Here is a 23,264-nt window from a genome sequence, read left to right on the forward strand (position 1 = left end):
AACGTGGCCATTTATTCTAAATGCAAGCATTTATTTCCTTTAGAACTGAAAAAACTGATTAGGAATCAGCAGGATACGCCCAAACACAAACATATGCAGTTGTCAACATTGACAGTTGGGATAAGCTATATAGCGTACTAGTACTAGCTTCAAACTTGAGTAATAGTAATATATATGGTACTCCAACCGGACATATACTATACAGTATACATCTCATCATCAAATTCAACCACCAGTACTGGATAGCTAGTGTTGTAACTATCTTAAGCTGCACGGCTTGTGATGTCAATCTCTTATCTGTTTGTGTATTGTGTCTGTGTAAGAGATGGATAGATGGTGAAAATTGGTCCTTTTTTCTCACTAAATGGACAAATCCTGGTTTTTTTCACATCAATGCATGAGATCATATACAAAGGAAAAAACAAAAGGTACAAGCTCAACTATCAACTATTTAAATTTGGTGAAGATCAATGCATCATCTATTATCTATGATCTATCTATCAAATCTGAGAGACTTATTATTCACACATCACATTGTATATTTGTATTAATAGATCATGGACCCGGTTTTCATTACTGTGCAGCAAGGCGGGCCCTGAATTTTTACGGGGCCTAAGTCGAAATCAAATTTTAGAGTCCTAAAACACTACATATTTAATAAATTTATAAACAAAAATTTTAAAATTTCGGGGTCTTTGAGTGTGGGGCCTAGACACAAATCTTATCCGCTTATAGCCAGGCCGTTTCAGGTAGAGCTGAGCATTGGGGAACCAGACCGAACCAAATAGACTGAAAAATCGAATTGTCACTTTTTTTTGGACCGAACCGGACCGAAGTTCTATTATGGACCGGACCGAACCGAACCGAAATAATCCGGTTCGATCCGGTTTTGAACAGAACGGACCGAATTTTTTTCCCAAAAAAAATATTGTTTTAAAAATTAAATCAAAAATTATAAAATCTAAAACTTAATTAGAGTAATGTGATATGTAGAATTCTAAAAGTGCATAAATATAATTACAAATTAAAAATATTATTATAATTTTAAGATTTATGTAAAATGTACATATATAAAATTTATTATAATTTATGATTTGGTGTATTCGGTTTATTCGGTTCGGACCAAAATTATATTTTTTTATTTCAGTCTATTCGATCCGGACCGCATAAACCGAATTTCTGAAAAAATGAGGACCGAACCGAACCGAATTAGCAAGGGTCGATTCGGTTTTTCGGTTACGATTCGGTTTTGTTCGGCCCTAGTTGCAGTTGTGCATTACTTTCGGAAGATTACTAGCTAGTTGTAATTTATTTATGAAATTAGAATATTTACATTTACATTAAATCAGAAAAGAAATAATGTGGATATATATATATATATTTATATATTGGCATAGTGGCTAGCTATTGCCCTCTATTATACACATTCTTTTTATCTTTTATTTACTTTTTGCTTCTGATATGATTTCTGACATTTTTTCTGCACTATGTCTATAGGCCATGGCCATGCATACCACCAAAGTACTGCAGCAAATCAACAGGAAAGATAAATTCGAGGAAAACCACATTTCTACAGCTCAGTTATAATTAATTAAAATAACATACAGCTTTCTTGATTGTACAGTTAAAATTATGGGAGTAGTACTTAAATTAGTTGGCTGATATTGAGCCAAATAGACGTGCATAGCTTATTGCATGATTATGCAATCATTACCAAACGTCAAACAATAATGCAAATCTATATATCAAAAAAGCCACAATTAACAATTCTGGTGAAACATATGATGAGTAGCTATAATGTAGAAACAGTTAATTTGGAGGATCACCTTGGGGGAGGAAGTAAAGAAAAATCTGCAGGCAAATGGAATCCTGAATTGCCATGTCTTCCCACAGTTTTCTTGAACTTCCACATCATGCATGGTCTGAATATATATATTGCAGAGAGAGCGAGAGAGAGGGAGAGAGAGAGAGAGAGAGAGAGAGAGAGAGAGAGGGAGAGAGAGAGAGAGAGAGAGAGAGAGAGATCAAACACACAGAAGTTCAAGAAAGCTGTGGAAAAGCATGGCAGGACTTCTAAATTAACTACAGCTTCACAGAGCATTTGTTTGTCCGTTCAGATCTTACCTGCAAACAGAGAAATTGTATGATGCTGAGAAGAGAAGGACAAGAATGGAGTGCAAATGTGCAATGAATTGAGGGATGAGAGAAGATAGTATTGCATAGCAAGCCCATACAAATTTTTCTCACACAAGGACCACAAACACAGTACCACACTATATACTACAAATCTTCAACTACAACAATATATATAAAATACTAGCTTTATAGATGAGAGGACGCCATGAGGGAAAATTAAGAGATGATGATGGTATTGGTAGCCTGTAGGGTTCACCTCACTCCCATGGAGCATTTTATCCACATATTACCCCCCCTGCTTTTCTTGTGAGTGCGCCAGTGGGTGTGTAACTCTCACTGCCACTTATAGATGATGTCCAACCGGTGGATATATTATTTACATTTTTTTTTCTTTTTAAGATGTCATCATTTAACTTCTTAGCAATCATAACTTCTAAAAAAAATTGTTTCAATAAATTTATAAAACATTTTTAATTGATTTGAATTTTAGAATATAATTAATATGCCTTAAATTATTCTCAATAATATATTTTATTATAAATAAGACTACTATATTAAATATTGTTAAAATACTAAAATATGTCTAATTGCTCTGATTTATCAATTATTTTTTAATCAACACTTAAATTATTTAATTCCAATTACCGATTTACACAATCATAAATTACAAATAATTTATCATTCTAAATTTAAAATATATCTGCAATCAGGTAAGGGGGCATGTGGTGATCATATTCCCCAAAATCACCCCTAAGAGCTTATATTCTTTCATTTTTATGTATATAATTTGATCATATGATTTATATTTTGATCAACTAATAATTAACAATAGGCTCCTACAATATATTCACAAATCTCTAATATTTTTTATTTTCAAATGTAAAATTCATAATATTATTCTTAAAAATCTAGAATGCAACATTTCATTTTCGCAAAAAAAAAAAAAAAAAGTTATCCTAAATTTTGTCCCCTGTTATCTTTTCTGGTTGCATCCTTGTCAGCAACAGGCTAGAGGATTCATATTTCATACCCATATATCAATGGTCATCCCATAAACAAGTTGAACATGCATGTGGATTATCATCCCGAGCGTCCTAAGCGCTAGGTAATCAACATTTCAGATGTCCAAAAATTCTACTTCTCAATCAACAGCATATGGTAATAGTAGAGTATTGTGATAAACCTACATGTTTATGTTCTACTGAGATTCTGATAATTAGATTGAAAAGACTACTTCCATAAGTAAAGAAGAAAATATTTATTATACAATAAACACTAATGGCGACTGTGTGTGTGATTAGGCGAGTGGTGATTTGAAGGAAGATTTGACAGCAATGGGCAAAGCCAGTGCGTGCCAAAAAAAGTGCACGTGTGTAGGTGCTTAAAGACTTGCTATATTTCCTACTATAATCCAAGGCAATGGACATACAAACGTGATTGATATGATAACATAAGCTGTACCATTATTATTTTCCATATCTTTAATTTTTAATCGAATTTTTGTTCTTTTTGGATTTTATAAGGCTTTACATTATTGCGATTTTTTAAAATTTGGCATGTTTCTAATTTCCGGATTTCTAGATCAAATTCCTGTTGTACTAGCACAACATTTAAATAAAGGAAAAGTTGTAAAAGATATTAATTATGTCTCCCAATTATAGACCTTGCTCATAAAACTACTCTTAATTGCAAAAATATTGCACTTCTGCTACAGTGTTATTAAAGCAACCACGTCTTGATGAAACGAAAGTGTTGAGGAACTTAAAAAAAAGTGTCCAGGAAGTGAAGGGACCATTTGGGGTTAGAACTGAGTAGTAATAAGATGTTATCAACAACTTGGAAATATGATAATAACATTTAGAAATAATAAATTAGAACTGAGTAGTAATTTTGTGATTTATTTGCACACACTGAAAATGATTAGGTTTCAGAGGCAGCTGGGATTACCTTGGTGCAATAAAAACAAAGATCTGTCAACAACAGCCAATAATTAGGGCAACAATTGCGAGGAATTGAAGATGATGGAGTGACATTGGATGAGTTTGGACTGGTTCTGCATTTCAAGTGGATGAGCTGTGCAGGGATGGATAATGCTACCATTTCAGTTGGGAAATTCTGTGTCCAACTTTCTAATGTTTGCTGTAGTATTGCCTGGCCAGCCTAGATTATAGTCATTAATTGTGCAGCTAAAGGGAAAAAACAAATAAGTAAATCATATGTGATTATGTGATAGTTTCGACCAATTTTCTGGGCAGTTATGGATTATATGTGTTGGGCTTGCTGAGCAGGCCTAACTCCACATTAGTATGATATTGTCCGCTTTGGGCCGAGCCCGCACGGGTTTGTTTTTGGGCATATCCCAAAAGGCCTCATTCTAATGGAGTTATCTGGCTGCTTATATACTAGCAAACTGCCCCTCCCACAAACGATGTGGGACAACTCCTAACAATCTCCCCATTCACACATCGGGCCCGACACTTGTCGATTCTGCCTCCTTCAGTGTGACCAGGCTCCCCCTCGACCTATACTGAAAGTCTATCTAGCTATCTGCTCCCCCTAGGCCCATACTGGAAGGCCCATCTGCCTTTTCCTTGAGCCCATTCTGGGGCAAGCCCATCTGCCTCTTCCTAGGTCCATTCTGGAGCCCACGTGAGATTGTTATGGACCGTCACAACCAGAAGCTCTGATACCACTTGTTGGACTTGCTAAGCAGGCCTAACTCCATATTAGTATGATATTGTCCGCTCTGGGCCGAGCCCACACGGATTTGTTTTTTGGACACCTCCCAAAAGGCCTCATACTAATTGGAGTTATCTGGCTGCTTATATTCTAGCAAACTGCCCCTCTCACAAATGATGTGGGACAACTCCTAACAATCCCCCCCTTCACATATCGGGCCCGACACCTGCCGACTCTGCCTCCTTCAGTGTGACCAGGCTCCCCTTCGACCCATACTAAAAGTCCATCTGGCTATCTGCTCCCCCTAGGCCCATACTGGAATGCTCGTCTGCCTTTTTCCTTGAGCCAATTCTGGGGCAAGCCCATCTGCCTCTTCCTAGATCACTTCTGGAGCCCATCTGAGATTGTTATGGACCGTTTCAACCATAGCTCTGATACCACTTGTTGAGCTTGCTGAGTAGGCCTCACTCCAAATTAGTATGATATTGTCCGCTTTGGGCCGAGCCCGCACGGGTTTGTTTTTGGGCACCTCCCAAAAGGCCTCATACTAATTGGAGTTATCTGGCTGCTTATATTCTAGCAAACTGCCCCTCCCACAAACGATGTGGGACAACTCCTAACAATCTCCCCCTTCACACATCGGGCCCGACACCTGCCGACTCTGCCTCCTTCAGTGTGACCAGGATCCCCTTCGACCATACTGAAAGTCCATCTGGCTATCTGCCCCCCCTAGACCCATACTGGAAGGCTCGTCTGCCTTTTTCCTTGAGCCCATTCTGGGGCAAGCCCATCTGCCTCTTCCTAGATCACTTCTGGAGCCCATCTGAGATTGTTATGGACCGTTTCAACCATAGCTCTGATACCACTTGTTGAGCTTGCTGAGCAGGCCTAACTCCACATTAGTATGATATTGTCCGCTTTGGGCCGAGCCCGCACGGGTTTGTTTTTGGGCACCTCCCAAAAGGCCTCATACTAATTGGAGTTATCTGGCTGCTTATATTCTAGCAAACTGCCCCTCCCACAAACGATGTGGGACAACTCCTAACAATCTCCCCCTTCACACATCGGGCCCGACACCTGTCGGTTATGCCTCCTGATTGTGTGATCTGGCTCCCCCTTGACCCATACTGGAAGTCCATCTGGCTATCTGCTCCCCCTAGGCCCAAATTGGAAGATCCACCTGCCTTTTACTTGAGCCCATTCTGGGGAAAACCCATCTGCCTCTTCCTAGGTCCATTCTGGAGCCCACGTGAGATTGTTATGGACCGTCTCAACCTGAAGCTCTGATACCACTTGTTGGGCTTGCTGAGCATGCCTAACTCCACATTAGTATGATATTGTCCGCTTTGGGCGGAGCCCGCACGGGTTTGTTTTTGGGCACCTCCCAAAAGGCCTCATTCTAATGGAGTTATCTAGCTGCTTGTATACTAGCAAACTGCCCCTCCCACAAACGATGTGGGACAACTCCTAACAATCTCCCCCTTCACACATCGGGCCCGACACCTGTCGATTCTGCCTCCTTCAGTGTGACCAGGCTCCCCCTCGACCTATACTGAAAGTCTATCTGGCTACTTATATTCTAGCAAACTGCCTCTCCCACAAACGATGTGGGACAACTCCCAACAATATGGAGAACATTTCCTGCTTGGTGCAAGTTCCCCACACAGCACTGCAGACTTTGGCTTGCTTGCACAGGAGGCAGCAGATCAAGAGGTGCGCTTTACAACTAGCAGATCGATTGACCTCACAATTTGCATGACTTTCGTGTTTCTCGTATATATATTTTTTAAATAAATATAATATTTAATGCCACATAGAAAAATGGATACAGAGATTAGGGGGCATATACCCCGCTTAAAAAGCAAAGTAGTACCAAAATAACCAAGAAGACGACTGCGACTAGCTTAACAGAAAAGGCATGTCTAAAACTAAAGCTAAAATATAATAACTCAAGTGTATCATGCATCCTTGCTAGCCTTCTTTGTAAACACAGGGCATGTTTGAGCAGCTTTGCCCCAACTCGCGCCTTGATTTCTCCAAGAAGTCTACTGGTCGAGGTATTAGGTCCTTTTTAAAAAAAAAGAAAATTAAAAAAAAATATTATAGAGTTATATTTTAACGCAGCATTGAAAATCCTACCAAAAAATAATGTATAGAAATCAATAGGACAGTAGGAGTATACATTACCAACAATAATAGTCCCTTCCAAGTCCCAAGAATTTAGTCCAGTTAGTAAGTAATCAGAGTGGACATGCTTCCAGAATAGTCTAAGTGAATGAACAAGTTCTTAATAAATGCTCGTGAGATTCCACTTGAACCATGGGCGGATCCTGAGATCTACTTTTCCGGTATTTAAGTGACTATGTGAGTCATGGGTCCAAATTCAATATTATTTTTCATTTTCACTAGACTTTTTAATATAATTTATATTTATATGTTAAAAATTAGTATTTCAACTACCTTTTTTTTGACAAAATCATACTTGCATTAAATCAAATCATACATAATTACATCTGATAATAAGTTAGGAACAACATCTTCCCAATCCTGTAAGTCTGATGATAACTATGTTTCTTCTCGGGTCTTCTCCTTTCTCACGTATGCTAGAGCCCAGTCCGCATGGCAGCCAGGGTGAGGTTAGCCTGCTAGGTAGGGAATCTGCAAAACAGAACAGGAGGGGGGTTGTTTCCCGCGGCAACTCCGATGTGAGAATAAGAAATGGGGTTTCTTGAAGAAGAAGAAGAAGAAGAGGGAAGAATGAGCTATTCAAAATATGTATAGTGGTGTGTGTATAGATGTGTGGCAGTCAATCATTTTTCAACCCCAAAACCCTCTTTTTGGGGCCTTTTATAGGTCCCAAGATTTTGGGGTTTTGGGGTTTGTACCTCTTCATCCTGGCCTTTGATCATTCTTGGTTGGTGATTGATTGGACGGTTTGGATGGACTGTGTGGTCAGGTATCCTTTCTCCATCAGTGTTGTCTTGGGATCTTTACATATGGACGACTGAGATGCAATTGTTCCATTTTGGGTAATATGAGATAGTTGACTATTTTGTCCTGTGCCACGTGGCACCGGGGACCGCCCCACCTTGGGCCTGGGGTGGTTTTTTTCTGGGCTTTTGCTTCTTTGTTTGGGCTTGATTTACTCATGGCCTATCATTTGCCTCTCACTCACTTATGTGGGTTTTTCGGATGGGGGAGTAGTTTTTTCTTTCGGGGCGTGTGTTATGAGCTGCATGATTCGGAAAAGATCTTGCGTTTTTCTTTGATTTGTGATCTCTAGTCCCGGGGTGTTGTTAGGTACGAGTCCCCGGGGTTGTGTATGAGTGGGTCCTCTGTCTTTTGTGACTTGAAATTTTTTTTCATTTTTTCTTTGATTTGTGGCCCCGAACCCCGGGGTGTTGTACCTAACAAGTCCCCGGGGTTGTGTTTGGTTAGGCCCTTTATCTTTCGTTGGATTTTTTTTTCATTTTTCCTTTGATTTGTGGCCCCAGGCCCCGGGGTTTTGTTAGGTACAAGTCTCTGGGGTTGTGTTTGGGTGGTCCCTCTATCTTTCGTTACTTGGGAAGATTTTTCATTTTTCCTTTGATTTGTGGCCCCTGACCCCGGGATTTTTTAGGTACAAGTCCCCGGGGTTGTGTTTGGGTAGGCCCTCTATCTTGTCACTTGGAAAAAAATTTCATTTTTCCTTTGATTTGTGGCCCCTAACCCCGGGGTGTTGTTAGGTACGAGTCCCCGGGGTTGTGTTTGGTTAGGCCTGGGTGCAGATGCGACAGGTGCGTAGTACTTTGGCACTTTTCCCGGAATGTCAGGCGGCGGTTGAGTTTCCTGTACGAATATATATATACATATATGTATATGTACGAAATGTTGCAGTTTCCCTCCTTTTTTCTCCTCAAAAGCCGTGCCTGTTAAATAATTACAGTGATGTAATCATTAACTGCGGTGGTTATTTTCTGGACGCTCAGGATTGTGCCACGTGTCTTCATCCGACGGACGCGATTGCGTGGCAGTTGAGTGGGTTACTACTCCGTTTGTGCCTATAAATACCCCACATTTGTCATTTCTTTTTTCTTTACGCAATTACAAACACCAAAAACCCTCCACTTTCTTTCTTCAAGGTGCACTTCGAGATTTCTGTTCTTGGAAAATTTTCAATTTCTCCTGCTTTCTTGTAAGTGCTTGAGCCCTTCTTTTCGGTTTTTTGCTTTTTTATGACTGTGTTTGATTTGATGAATATTCGTAGTTTGAATCTTTGAATGCATGTGTATGAAATATGTGAGTCGGTTTGGTTTTGTCGTGTCGAGTTTTGGCGATTTGAATGTAGAATTGATGTTGTTCCTTGTTTAGAGTTTAGGTTTGGGTTGCATAAAAAATAATTTATGTCACATAAAACTAGGTTTGTTATCTATTTTCTGTGTATGTACGAAAAGGGGTGTTGATTTATGCCAAAAATCGGGGTTCGTGTTTGCGTGTTGGTGGTTGTGTATATGCGTATGTATATGTTGTATGATGCATTTTGGTGTTTTGATTTTAAAGTTAACAGTTTCTGAGTAGTTTTTGTATTTCTTTTTATTTTCTTCCCGAAATGGCATAGACTCCGGGATTATATGGTTAGGAGGGGTAGAAGGAAACAATTGGCTAACCTTAAACGTAGACCTGACCGTCCCCATTTCGGGTTTCCCGAACAATCTTCAAGTGACTCTTCCCCGGAACCAGAGAATATGCCTCCTCGTCGCCAAGTTGTAGTGGAGGAGTTGCCTACTTTCCTTTTAAACCCCGGGCATAATTTGGGTAGAAGAGATGGGTCTTGGGTAGATATAGATCACTACTTTGTTCAGACCCGGGAGAATAGTCCCACCCCGTGACTACTATTTTAGGGACCTTTCTACTGCTTATAGGCCCGGGGGAATAGAGCCTTATGATGGGGCTCGCATGGATCAACTTTTTTATAACGCTCCCGAGATGGGTTATGTTCCAGCTCCCCGTCATCCCGACCTTTCGGAGTATACCTTTGAGCAAATAGATGACGTAATGAAAGTTATTTTCCACTTCGGGGATGAGATGGAGTGGAGGTGGCCCGAGCCTCATGAGAGGGTTTATCACCGTCATGTGGGTGGCCGGGTAGCTATTCCCTTAGAGCATCTTCGTAGCATGAGGCCCAGCCTTCACCAATTCACCAAGTCATTATGTCGTGATGTCTAGGGATACCTTTTACTCAGTTGGCCCCGAACTCTGTTAAGTGGGTGTCCTGGTTCCTTGCCTGTTGCCATGTGAAGAAGTATCTTCCTACCTTCAAGCTTTTTTACTATCTCTTTAAGATTAAGAAGTCCACCCTACCTCCCCTTTTTGAGTTTACGTTCAACATAGACGGCTGCGGGTTTCCTGCTGATGCCAAGAGTGCACCCGTCTTTATGTTAAACTCGCTCCAGGGCTGGCACCAAGAGTTCATCTTCGTCCGGGGTGGGGACCTGGAGTTTATGCCTGTGTATAAAACTGTTTTGAAAAATAACAGGTTCCCATCTGAGCGGCTCGGTGGAGATGCCTTGGTAAAGATGTACGATTTTGTGGTGGCTCTTGGTGCCCAGTGTACCCGGGACACCTTTTTAGAAAACCAAACGTTGTTTAATGTTGGTTGTAAGTGCTTTACTTTAGTAAAAAAAAATTTGTACTGTTTCTTGATGTTTATCTTTACCTTGGTGCTTCTTTTTAAAACCGTTGTTCCTTGTGCAGGTCTTCCGTTACTTAACACTTTCCATCACGCTATGTCGCAATAATTCAAGGATTTGGCCGGAAGGTTCAAGAAGATCGGTGGCGTTGTGCAGTTGGACTCGGGAAAAAAGAAAGCTGGTGTAGGTAGTGGCTCTCAGGCCCGGGATGCTGGTTCCTCGGGAAATAGTGTGAGTCAAAGTGCTCTGGTGGTTACTACGCCTATTGTCCCAGAGCCCGAGGAGGTTGAGGTGCTGGAGTTGGATGAAGAGGAGGTTGGAACTTTGAACCCTCACAAGAGGAAGGCTGTGGAGGAAGTTGATGGTGGTTCCGGAACCCTCCAATGTAGGAGGGTTTCTGCTTCGGGCCCTACCGAGGAGGAGAGCCAGAAGTTAGTGGAGGAGGATGCGTTGAAGAACCTCTTAGCCCGGATGACTTTGGATGATCATCGGAATGATCTGTTCGAAAACTATGCCACCCCTGATGACTTCGAGTGCTATGCCAAGGAGGATCTGGATACCTTCCTTGATCATCTTGTTCGGGATGTTTCGGAGGTAAGAGTGTTCCCTTATCATTTTTCTTCCTACCTTTGCATTAGCGCTGAGTTATTTATTTTCAGGCCAACACTCGGATCAGCGGCTGCTCTACCATTCTTCATAATTACCGCATAAGGGAGGCTAAGAATAAGGCCGCGGTGAAGGAGTTGTCTAAAGAGAAGGAAACCTTCACCAAGTATCGGGAGGTGAAGGAGAGAGAGTCCCGTGAGCATAAGAAGGTTATTGCTGAGGCGGTGAAGGCTCGGGAGGCTGCTGAGCAGGTGGTTGGATCCCTCCGGGTGGAGGTGGAGAATTTGAAGAAAGAGCTTGCTGTCAGGCCCCGAGCAGAGGAGGTGCTTGAATCTTTCCGGGGTACCCCAGCTTACTACGAGGAGCTCAACAAAAAGATCTTTGAGAAGGTCAACATCTGCTGGGATATTGCTTCTGCTTATCTGGCTGAGAATCCGGGTGGTGATATGGACGGGTTTATAGAGTTGTACCTCACAGAAGAGCTTCGTCATGAAGAAGCCAAAACCACTGAAGCGGGTACCTCCGGAACCCAGCCGCCTCCGCCTCCTGAAGAGGGTCGCGAGAAGACTCCTCCTCCTCCCGAGAACTGAAGAATGAAGTCCCAGGCTTCGTGCCTTGTAATTTATTTTTCGTAGCTTGCTGTAATTTCAGACTTAGCCCTTGTGGCTTTTAGACTTGTTATTTGGATTTTGTATGACTCTGGTTTGGATTTGTTCCGGGGCTTGGTTTGCCCCGGGAATGCATGTAAATATATTTCCCTTTTCGTATTTGGTTTTGCTTTCCTTCGTCGAAATTTTTCTAAGTACACGTGGTTCGTGTTATGGTCCCCGGGATGGGGTTTAAAATTTTAACTGAATAAAATTTTTGTAAGTACACATGGTTTGTATTATGGTCCTCGGGATGGGGTTTAAAATTTAAACTGAATAAAATTTTGTAAGTACACATGGTTTGTGTTATGGTCCCCGGGATGGGGTTTAAAATTTTAACTGAATAAATTTTTTGTAAGTACACCTGGTTTGTGTTATGGTCCCCGGGATGGGGTTTAAAATTTTAACTGAATAAAATTTTTGTAAGTACACATGGTTTGTGTTATGGTCCCCGGGATGGGGTTTAAAATTTTAACTGAATAAAATTTTGTAAGTACACATGGTTTGTGTTATGGTCCCCGGGATGGGGTTTTAAAATTTTAACTGAATAAAATTTTGTAAGTACACATGGTTTGTGTTATGGTCCCCGGGATGGGGTTTAAAATTTTAACTGAATAAAATTTTTGTAATATGGCGACAATAATCAAATGACAGTAAGGTTATCCTGAGCTATGGGGTGCTCGAAGCGAAGTTTTCATTTAAATCGTAATAAAGCAAAAAATACATTCCGGGGCAAACGATGAAAGTTATATCAAGCTGTTGTAGCCTAAAAGTAGAGGAGATCCCGGAATGTGCGCCCTACCTTTACTGGTAGAATTTTCTTAGGCGGGCTCCGTGCCAAGTATTTGGGACTTCGGTTCCACCGAGATAGCTTAGCTTGTAGGTTCCTGGGCGGAGCACTTCCTTAACCATATAGGAGCCTTCCCAGTTGGGTTGCAGCTTTCCTTGATTGGTTGGGTCCGAGGCCTCGGTGTGCCGGAGTACCAAGTCTCCCGCTTCATATTCTCTGATTTTTATCTTCTTCGTGAAGTAGAGCTTTGTCTTTTCTTTGTAGCTTTCCATCCTTTTTACTGCATTATCTCTTACTTCGTCTAGGAGCTCCAGGTTGGTCTTGAGTCCTTCGATGTTTGAGATCTCGTCAAAGTTGATGACCCTGTGGGAGGGGGACCCGGTTTCGATTGGTATGCGAGCTTCGGTGCCGTATGCAAGTTTGAAGGGGGTTTCATTGGTTCCCGTCCTGGGGTGGTTCTGCAGGACCACAGGACTTTCGGAAGCTCATCAGGCCAAGTTTTATTGGACTCTTCTCGACTTTTCTCCAAACCCCGGAGTATGGTCCTGTTAGTTACTTCGACCTGTCCATTTCCCTGAGGATGCGCAACCGATGCCCTTTTGTGCTTGATTCCGAGCTCTTTCAAATATGCTTCGAAGTCAGACCCGACGAACTGTGGCCCATTGTCGGAGACAAGTATACCGGGATCCCGAACCTCATGACGATTGTATCCATAAATTTGATACAATCTTGTTGATTGATCGTTCTCATGGCTTTAGCTTCTGCCCACTTTGTCATATAATCAATGGCTACCAGGACATAGCGGAGGTCGTCTTTTGCCCGAGGAAAGGGACCCATGATATCTATACCCCAAATGGCAAATGGGATTGGAGACAATACCAATGCTGGCAGGTTAGGGCTTTGTCTGGGAACATTGTTGAACTTCTGGCACTGAGGGCATTTCTTAACGTAGGCGATGGAATGGGCGTGGACTGTGGGCCAATAATATCCTTGCCTGATGACTTTGTAAGCCAAAGCTTTGGCTGCCAGGTGGTCTCCGCAGATGCCTTCATGAACTTTCCGGAGATAATAGTTCACCTCATCCGGATCCACACACTTCAGGGTGGGTGCTAAAAAGGTTCTTCTATATAACTAACCATTTTCCAGGAAGAAACGAGCAGCTTTGTGCTGTAGGTATCTGGCCTTGTTCTGGTCTTCCGGGAGCGTTCTGTCCCTTAAGTAAACTATGTAGGGGGTCATCCAGTTGTCCGGGCTGCCGATGCACAGGACCTCGGATTGCTCCATGCTGGGTGCCTCAAGTTCTTCGAAGTACACTGAACTAGCGATGTCTGAAGTATTCTGCACGAGCTTGGACAGCTCATCTGCCTTGGAGTTCTCCTCTCTATTGATTTGATGTATGGTGATGTCGGGGGTGGTTCCCAGGATGTTCCGCACCATTGCTTGATATTGTGCCAATGTGGGATCTTTCGCAATATATTCTCCATTGGTTTGCTTGACCACAATCTGAGAGTCACTGTAAACGACCATCTTCGAAATGCCAAGAGATTTTGCCAAATTGAGCCCGGAGATGAGTGCCTCATATTCAGCCTGATTGTTCGTTGCCTTGAAGGCAAAATTTATTGCTTGTTGAATGGTGAAGCCCTCCGGGCTGATTAGAATGAGTCCCGCTCTGGACCTTTCGGCTGTAGATGATCCGTCCACGTAGAGCTTCCAGCAATCTGTTCCTGGGTTGGCTTCTTCTTGGGTTAACTCGTGAGAAGCGGGTGGTTGTTGCTCCGTAAAGGTGCATTCCATGACGAATTCTGCTAAGGCCTGGGCCTTTATCGCTGTCCTTGGCACAAATTTGATGTTAATTTGGCTTAATTCGATGGCCTAGTTGACTAGCCTTCCGGAGGCGTCTTACTTGTTGATGATCTTCCTGAGCTGCTGGTCTGTGACCACTCTAATCTCTCGACCTTGGAAGTATTGCCTTAGCTTCCTGCTGGAGTGCACGAGGGCCAAGGCGAACTTTTCCAAGTTTGGGTACTGAGTCTCGGCGTCCTTGAGGATTTGGCTAACATAGTAGATTGGGCTCTGTATTCCTCCTTCCTCCCGGATTAGGGCCGAAGAGACAGCCTTGGGGCCGACGGTAATGTAGAGGGATAAAGGCTCACTGGGCTTGGCTTTTGATAGCACCGGGGGTTCATCAGGTGTCGTTTGACTTCTTAAAAGGTTGTGTGGCATGCTGGGGTCCAATCCACTAACCTCTTGTTCCGGGCACCTTTTAGTAACTCGAAGAAAGGGAGACATCTTTCCGCCAGCTTCGGGATGAACCTGCGCAGGGCCGCCAGGCATCCAGCCAACTTCTGGATATCCTTCTGAGTGTGAGGTATCTTCATTTCTATTATGGCGTTGATTTTCTCCGGGTTTGCTTATATTCCTCTTTCGCTGACCATGAAACCCAGGAATTAGCCTGAAGGTACTCCGAATACACATTTCTCTGGGTTCAACTTCATGTTGTATCTCCTCAGGTTGTCAAAACACTCCTTGAGGTCTTTTATATGATCTGGGATCGTGAGTGACTTAGAGATCATGTCGTCTACATAAGATTCCATATTCCTCCCCAGTTGGCTTTTGAAAATTGTGTTCATCATTTTCTGGTAGGTGGCTCCGGCGTTGATGAGCCCGAAGGGCATCATGATGAAGGCGTAGACTGCCCTATGAGTGATGAAGGCTGTTTTGGTGATATCTTTGGGATTCATGCGGACCTGGTTGTACCTTGAAAAGGTGTCCATAAAGTTGAGTATGGTATGGCCCGAAGTTGCGTCGATTAGTTGATCAATGTTGGGGAGGGGATAGGAATCTTTGGGGCACGCAGCGTTGAGGCTCGTGTAGTCGACACACATTCTCCACTTTCCATTCGGCTTCTTGACTAACACCACATTGGCGAGCCAGTCGGGGTATTTGATTTCGCAGATGATGCTGGCTTTGAGCAACTTCTCTATTTCTTCGTCTATTGCTTGTTGCCGCTCCGGGGCGAAATTTCTTCTTTTCTGTTTGATTGGCCTCTTCCGAGGGTCTACATCCAAACTGTGCATTTCCACGAACTGGTCGATTCCGGGCATATCTTCTGGTGCCCATGCGAACACGTTAGCATATTCTTTAAGCAGCAAGATGAGTTCTTTCTGGAAGGATATTCCCAGGCCTTTTCCAATTTTCAACTTTCGGGTGGGGTTCCCGGGCTCTAGCTCTACCTCTACAGTTTGTGCGACAGGTTCCACCTTGGTTCTTTCTTTTACTTCCATAAATTTCTGTATCCGGGCATCGGCATTGATCACGCCGTACCCCGAATCCTCTATCATGTTGACGTCCAACCTTGGTCTTTTGCTGAGATGTTCACGATGCTTCTTGCGGCTTTGGCCTTTGGGTAAGGCCATTGCCTTTTTTCTGTTCTCCGGGTCAGTTTCGGCCATGACCAGGGCTTGTCCATAGCATTTTCCAGATATGCCCCGGTCCCCTCTGAGTTCTCTGATGCCTCCCGGCGTTGGGAACTTTAGCTTCAAGTGGATTATAGACGGGATGGCCCGGAGTTTGGTGATTGTGGGCCATCCCAGAATCATGTTATAAGAGGATGCATCACTTATCACGTAGAAATTCATGACGTGAGATACCTGCCGGGGTGCGGCACCAAATACCATGGGGAGGTATATTACCCTGCGGATCGGGATCATATTATTGCCGAATCCGTAGAGGGGTCTTCAAGGCATGGATCCATATGAAGGTGTCCCAACTTCATCATGTTAAGTGTATGCTCAAAGACAATGTTAGCTAAAGAACCATTGTCAATCAAAATTCTTTGTACCTCATTGTCAGCAATGTCGAGGGTCACAACCAGGGCTTGGTTGTGCTCGGGATCCAGGCCTTCATAGTCGGTGTTAGAGAAATATATGGGTTCATCTTCAGCAGGCTGGATCATCATGATATCACTGTCCATGTCCGGGCTCCGGGGAGGGGAGCTGGTACCTCCGAAGATCACGTTGACCACGTGCTTGCCGCCGCTAGAGGGCTTATCTTTGTCATTGAGTCTTCTTTGTAGGTACTGGTTCATGTTGCCCTTCTTGATCTGGTCTTCAATGAATATTTTGAAAGAAAAGCAGTTCTCCGTGGTATGGCCGTGATCCTCGTGATATCCGCAATGTTAGTCCCGCGCCCTGTTCTCGGGGGGTGCTAGAAGCGGCTTTGGAGGGTAGTAAAAAGGTTTCCCCTTGATCTCCCTTAAGATGTCAGACCGGGGTCGGTTGAGTGGTGTCCATTCGGGCTCTGGCTTTGGCTCCCTTTTAGGCTTGGGATTTCTTTCAATCCTTTGAGGTCTGGAGTAGTCGTCCCGGGGTGGGGTTCCCCGAGACTGCTGTATATAATTGGTCTGCCTGTCTGCCTTGTGTCTCTTTTCTTTCCTGTAGGTGGAAGGGCGTTCCGGAGACTCATCATCATCCCAGATCCACCTGTTCATCCTCATCGAGGTGAGGAAGTCATTTTCCTTGATAAACTTTGAAGCCATTGCATAAGCCGAAGTAAGGCTTTGGGGCTCCCTATGGATCAGGTCCTTCACGTAGCCCTCACATGAAACCGGGTGGAGATTATGCCGGAAAATATTCACGGATTCCTTCTCCTCAAGGTTGGAGAGCTGGTTGACTGATTCTTGAAACCTTTTGATGAATTCTGGTAGAGTTTCTCTGCTTCTTTGTTGAATGGTTTCCAAATGGCATATCTGGAGCTCGTTCATGCGGTTCGCCCTGAACCTCTTGAGAAATATCTCCCGGAAGTCTTTCCAAGAGTCGATGCTCCTGGAGGAGATTCTGCTGAACCATTTTTATGCTCCTCCCTTTAGTGTTGAGCGAAGAAATGACATTTGGCGAGGTTATTGTAATAATATATGTTTGAGATCTGTTCAAAGTAGTTGAGATGTTCTTCAGGGTCGGCAAGCCCGTCAAAAGAGTTGAAGTTGAAGTGTTTGAGTGTTAGTTCCCTGGGGGTGGATTCTAGCTTTCTGGTGAAGGGCGTGGATACTGCTCTGACTTCCACGTCTCCTTCCACTTTTCTGTTGAGATCCCGGAGAACCCGGGCCATTTGTTCGTGCTTAGATTCCTTCTCCGGTTCTGAATCTGAAGAGACATGAATCCGGCGCGTTTTCTTCTTTAACTTTGCTTCCTCCTCTTGGACCCTCTTTTCAATGTTGGCCTTTGCCTTGGCCTCTTCTTCCTTCCGGATGCGGTCCCGGAGTGTGGCCCTCTTAATCTCGTCCCGGGCGTCCTCTGACGGCCTCTTAGTTCTGCCAATTTGGTCCAAGACTGAGCCTTGAGATTCTTCCGAGTGCTCTTTCCGATCCCCGGGACGGGTTTCAGGAGCCTTGTTCTTTTTCTTTCACGGGTCCATAGCCGCATGAATCTGCTCTGGGGTCATGTTTCCCCAAGGGTTTGTAGAGGTTTCAGCATATTTATGGGCTGCTTTCTCTATAGTTATCATTTGGTCTCCGGGCTGGATCTGAGATGAAGCACGAGTTATGGGGGGCTCTTCTTCTATATCTTCCATCTCGTCGTCCCTGGGCGGGACAACGGTGGGCTGAATAGTTCTGGAGACCGAAGTTTTGCTTTTCCTCGTGGTCATTAGTTTTAGAACAGATTAGGGGTGCACCATGGTGTGTGACTGTTCTGGAAGGAAAAATAAGAAAATTGAGCTGTGAAGAGAGTGAGGGTTTTGTTTTTACCAGAGAGAGGGTTTTCTTGGCTTTTGGAGTTGTGTAATGCAACTGCGGAGGGCACCACACCACCGGAGTTTCGGCCCCTCCTTCTAGCGCCAATGATAACTCTATTTCTTCCCGGGTCTTCTCCTTTCTCATGTATGCTAGAGCCCAGTCCGCGTGGCAGCCAGGGTGAGGTTAGCCTGCTAGGTAGAGGACTCTGCAAAACAGGATCGGAGGGGGGTTGTTTCCCGCGGTAACTCAGGTGTGAGAATAAGAAATTGGCTTTCTTTAAGAAGAAGAAGAAGAAGAAGAAGAAGAAGAAGAAGAAGAAGAAGAAGAAGAAGAAGAAGAAGAAGAAGAAGAAGAAGAAGAAGAAGAAGAAGAAGAAGAAGAAGAAGAAGAAGAAGAAGAAGAAGAAGAAGAAGAAGAAGAAGAAGAAGAAGAAGAAGAAGAAGAAGAAGAAGAAGAAGAAGAAGAAGAAGAAGAAGAAGAAGAAGAAGAAGAAGAAGAGGGAAGAAGGAACTATTCAAAATATGTATAGTGGTGTGTGTATAGATGTGTGGCAGTCAATCATTTTTTAACCCTCTAAAACCCTCTTTTTGGGGCCTTTTATAGGTCCCAAGATTTAGGATTTTTGGGGTTTGTACCTCTTCATCCTGGCCTTTGATCATTCTTGGTTGGTGATTGATTGGACGGTTTGGATGGACTGTGTGGTCAGGTGTCCTTTCTCCATCAGTGTTGTCTTTGGATCTTTACATATGGACGGCTGGGATGCAATTGTTCCATTTTGGGTAACATAAGATAGTTGACTCTTTTGTCATGTGCCACGTGGCACCGGGGACCGACCCACCTTGGGCCTGGGGTGATTTCTTTCTGGGCTTTTGCTTCTTTGTTTGGGCTTGATTTACTCGTGGCATATCACCTAACATAGAACGAGACACTCTTGCTAGCAAATGAGCGACTTCATTCACAGACCTATGCACAAAACGTACTAACATATTTTCAAAGTGCTTAACTAATTCAACACAATCTATGACAATATAGTAAAAATATGATCGTCCTGGAGTACCATTATGTTATGCCCAAAAATTGGTATAAATAATATTCAGGTTGAGATTGATGAAATAGTCAAAGTTGAGAAAGAAACGCCTAAAATTGAGGAAACAGGTAAGATTACCTTTCTATAAAAGGAAAGAAGGCGTGCTCTGTGAGATCAGGACGCGCCCTATGGTGAAAATGACTGATGGAAAGTTGCCGTTGTCTATGTATAAGAGGCGCACCCTCAAACATAATAAGGAGGCACACCCAATTACTGAAGAAGGGGTGAGGGATTCCTTGATTGAATTCTTTCCTATGGTGAGCTTTAGGGCGCGCCCTAAGTGAGAAAGAGCTTGGATGTGACTTTGACATTTTACTTGGACGAATTTTTTGGAAGATTCAAGGAAGATGGAGATTATTATTACTAACCTATTTGATACAGGTTCTCTATTGAAGAACTCCTTCATGTAGCACATCTACACGAAAGGCGGTGTTCGTGGTCAGAGACCTCCAAGGGTATGCCTGATGATTGAAAACCTCCTCCTATAGTCAATGGGTGTCCTCATTGGGGATGTGGGGTGAAATCTGGTGTGTGCTTTGGGAGCTCTGTCTCTGTAGTCAACGGGTGTCCTCGTTGGGAGACTTTGGAGTATCCTGCACTTTGCACCCAAAAGTTTGGGATCACTTGTCCTGCAATCTGGTAGGGGCTCCTTATCGGGGGACAAGGATGCGTCCAACATTTGGGGTGAACCACGGCTATACCTGCGTCCACGTACTAGAGTAACAGCTGGTAGCGGAGGGTTATCCTTGGCCAGGGAGATGCCTTATGCGTGAAGTCTCAAAGCCACGGACGAGCCTTGGGAATTTGTGGTTGGGCCTCATCGGCGGACATTCCTAAAGCTAGTAGAAGAAGGTTTCCAGTGGGTTTTCTACTAGGCCTCGGGATAAGAAATCTAAGCCCCTTAGGTTTCTTGTACCCCAAGAACTACGTGGGCTTGATTCCCTATAAATAGGGATATGTAGGCAAATTATAAGGGGTAAGAAGTGAGAGCGCAAAGGAGCCACCACTAACCCTAAGCAATCTCAGCCCCCAATAATCATTACCACAAAACACTGTTCATCTTTTCCGATGAATATTGTTCATCGGATCCATCGATTACTGTTCATGTTTCTGACGAAGAACCGCCATCATAAATCTTGTTTCCGGCTACGAACCTCAGACTTTATTGCTCCCAAATTCCTCTGTCAACAAATTGGCGCTAGAAGGAGAGGCTAATCAAGATCTGCATCTGAGAGGAAGCATGTCTCAATATCGTGATGGAATTTTTTATGATGGAAGCTCTGAGGAAGAATCTGATCATGACTATGATCATGAACCTTACGTTCCGCCGATGACTAATCGTCCCACTCCGGACGTTGGGGGACAGCCATCTGTGCTCATCAGCAACGCTGACTTGCTAGAACAGTTGTATCGCATGGGCGATGATTTGAACGGCTTCGACTCAAGGTTGAGCACCGTGGAGCGGCGCAAGACCAGAAGAGGCCTTCGTCGCAGCCGTGTTACTCATGCACCTGGAAAAGCACCTATGACTGATAAAGATGCCTCAGTCGGCCATGGCCACATTGGAGGAGGGCGTGTGCCGATAACCTCGCGATGCCTGGACTATTCCAATGATACATCCCCAATCATCGAGCTGGTGGAAGAAGATGCTGATGGTCGAGAAATCCTGCGGACGGATAACCGTGGGGTTGCTCATCCGCACCGGTCTGGACGTAATCTTGAGGAATGCCGACAAGCGGAATTCATGCCGGAGAATCGGCAATGAGGCTTCACAGCTTTAAAGGATCGCTTGGGGATCCGCTTAGGCGATGATGATTTAAGAATATTATTGCTTGAATGGCAAAAAGAAGCTGATCGCGGAGATGTGACGCCCCATGACACAACGCGTGTGCCCCTGAATTCCCATGGAAATCAGGAGCGGTACCGCGATCATGAGATAGCTCCTCCCCGCAGATCGCTGGACCGATATGGTCGAGGATATGGAAACGATCGTTGGAGAAGACCCCAATGGAGGGGAAGAGGCAGAAGCCGAGGTAGGTACTTAGATGGGTATCGTCGGGACAATTACCGTGGCCACATTGATACCCGCTGGTATAATCAAGCGAACAGCGATAACTATGCTGAATATGATGATCACAGAGATGTGGAAAATTATGATCGCGGGACGACTCGAGGCCACGGTCGGGGTCAAGGAGAAAATCAGGGGGGAGATCAAGGTCGGAACACCGAAGTGATTGTGATACCGGGAGATACCCAGAACACGAACCAGCAGCAAGCCCCTCCGGGTGGGAACCAAGTAGAGGTACCTCCACCGCAACCCCAAGGTCCGCAGCCTCAATTACAAACTATCCCAGGTGTGGGGACCTTCTATGTGGGAGATCTGAAAAGGCTACTTAACCATCTGGAAGGCAGAGTGACAGCCACAGCTGAAATCCCTTCCCCGTTCTTGGCGGCTGTAAGAGAGGCATAGTTGCCGGCCGGATATCGCAACACAACTGGCGATCTCCATTTCCACGGAAGCTCAGACCCCGTGGAATTTCTGGGACGATTCAATATAGAGATGGACGTATATCAAGTCTCAGACTTGGCTCGATGTCGGCTCCTGGCAGCGATTTTTAGAGAAAGTGCCCAACAATGGTTTCAAAAGCTTGGGCCGGGAGTAATCACTTCTTGGGATCAAATGAAGACTCTTTTCTTGACCAAGTTCCAAGAGGCTGTGAAATATGTTCCCTCTGTTATAACCCTCACTAACATCAAGCAAAGGGAGGATGAAAGCTTAACGTCGTACTTTAAGAGGTTTAATGCAGAATCTACCAGCGTAAGGGGGGCTTCAGACGAAGCCCTAAAGAGCTTTCTAATCGCAGGACTAAGGGTTGGTTCAGACTTCTGGAAACACTTGAAGGAAAAGACCCAGCTACTCTAGAGCACATCTTTGCTTTGGCAGAATCGTTCAAAGCCATAGAGCAATCTCTGGCGGAAGTACAACCAGTTGCGCACACAAGTCAAAGAAATAAAGCAAGGAAGAGAGACAGATCTCCAAGTCCAAGGTACAGAAGGAGTAGTCGAAGCCCGAATCCGGTGAATACCACGACCACGAGGAGGGAATGGAGTCCTTTCTCAAACTATGATTATAGAACGAGCCGGTATACGCCCTTGGCCGCGTCAATTGAACACATCTTTGAGGTTAACAAAAACAGAGGGTTGTTTAAAAAACCCGAGGCTCTATCATCCTGGAAAAGTAGAGATAAGAAAAAGTATTGCGAATACCATGAGTCGTCCGGGCATAAAACACATGAATGTCGCCAACTAAAGGATGAGATCGAAGCACTTATCAAAGAAGGATACCTTGGTGAATGGGTAGTTAAGGAAGTAAGGAAATACAAGGATGACAAAGTAAAGGAAGAAGAAAGGCGAGCCTCGCGGGGGTCGAACAATGAAACTCTGGAGGAAAATGAATTCGTCAGGGACGGCAGCATCCGAACAATCTACGGGGGAGATCCCAGGATGGAATGCAGCAACCGAGCCTTGGCGAAATATGCTAGGGAAGCCCGGTTCAGGCCTCTCACGGACATCCATAGGGTGGAAACTCGACCACCCAAAGTATTTAAGGGCGAGTCCATGGATTTTACCTTCAGAGAAGCGGATTCCCGATTGGTGCATCACCCCCACAATGATGCGCTGGTTATTTCCATCCAGATTGGAACCAAAAACATCCATAGGGCCTTCGTGGACAATGGAAGCTCGGCAAACATCCTCTACTACAGCACCTATAAGAAGATGGGGCTACCTGATCGGGATATGTCAGGGGAAAATTCGTGGATCTATGGCTTTTCTGGCGCGGGAGTTAGAGTTATGGGATTAATTCGGTTGCCATGTACTTTGGGGGAAAGCCCGTTGTCTGTAACAAAGATGCTCGAGT

At 44.1% G+C, this 23,264-nt stretch overlaps 1 protein-coding gene across 1 annotated transcript; it reads right to left on the bottom strand.

The window, feature by feature from the left end:
* Positions 1–12,541: 12,541 nt before the first annotated feature.
* On the bottom strand, positions 12,542–14,321 carry LOC141691723 (uncharacterized). The gene is made up of 3 exons (XM_074496480.1): positions 13,664–14,321; positions 13,209–13,573; positions 12,542–12,985 (listed from the first exon to the last, which is right to left on the bottom strand). The coding sequence occupies exons 1-3, from the start codon at positions 14,319–14,321 to the stop codon at positions 12,542–12,544; spliced, it is 1,467 nt and encodes a 488-aa protein (XP_074352581.1).
* Between the last annotated feature and the right edge of the window lie 8,943 nt (positions 14,322–23,264).

This window comes from Apium graveolens, chromosome 10, assembly GCF_009905375.1.
Source record: "Apium graveolens cultivar Ventura chromosome 10, ASM990537v1, whole genome shotgun sequence".
NCBI lineage: Eukaryota > Viridiplantae > Streptophyta > Magnoliopsida > Apiales > Apiaceae > Apium > Apium graveolens.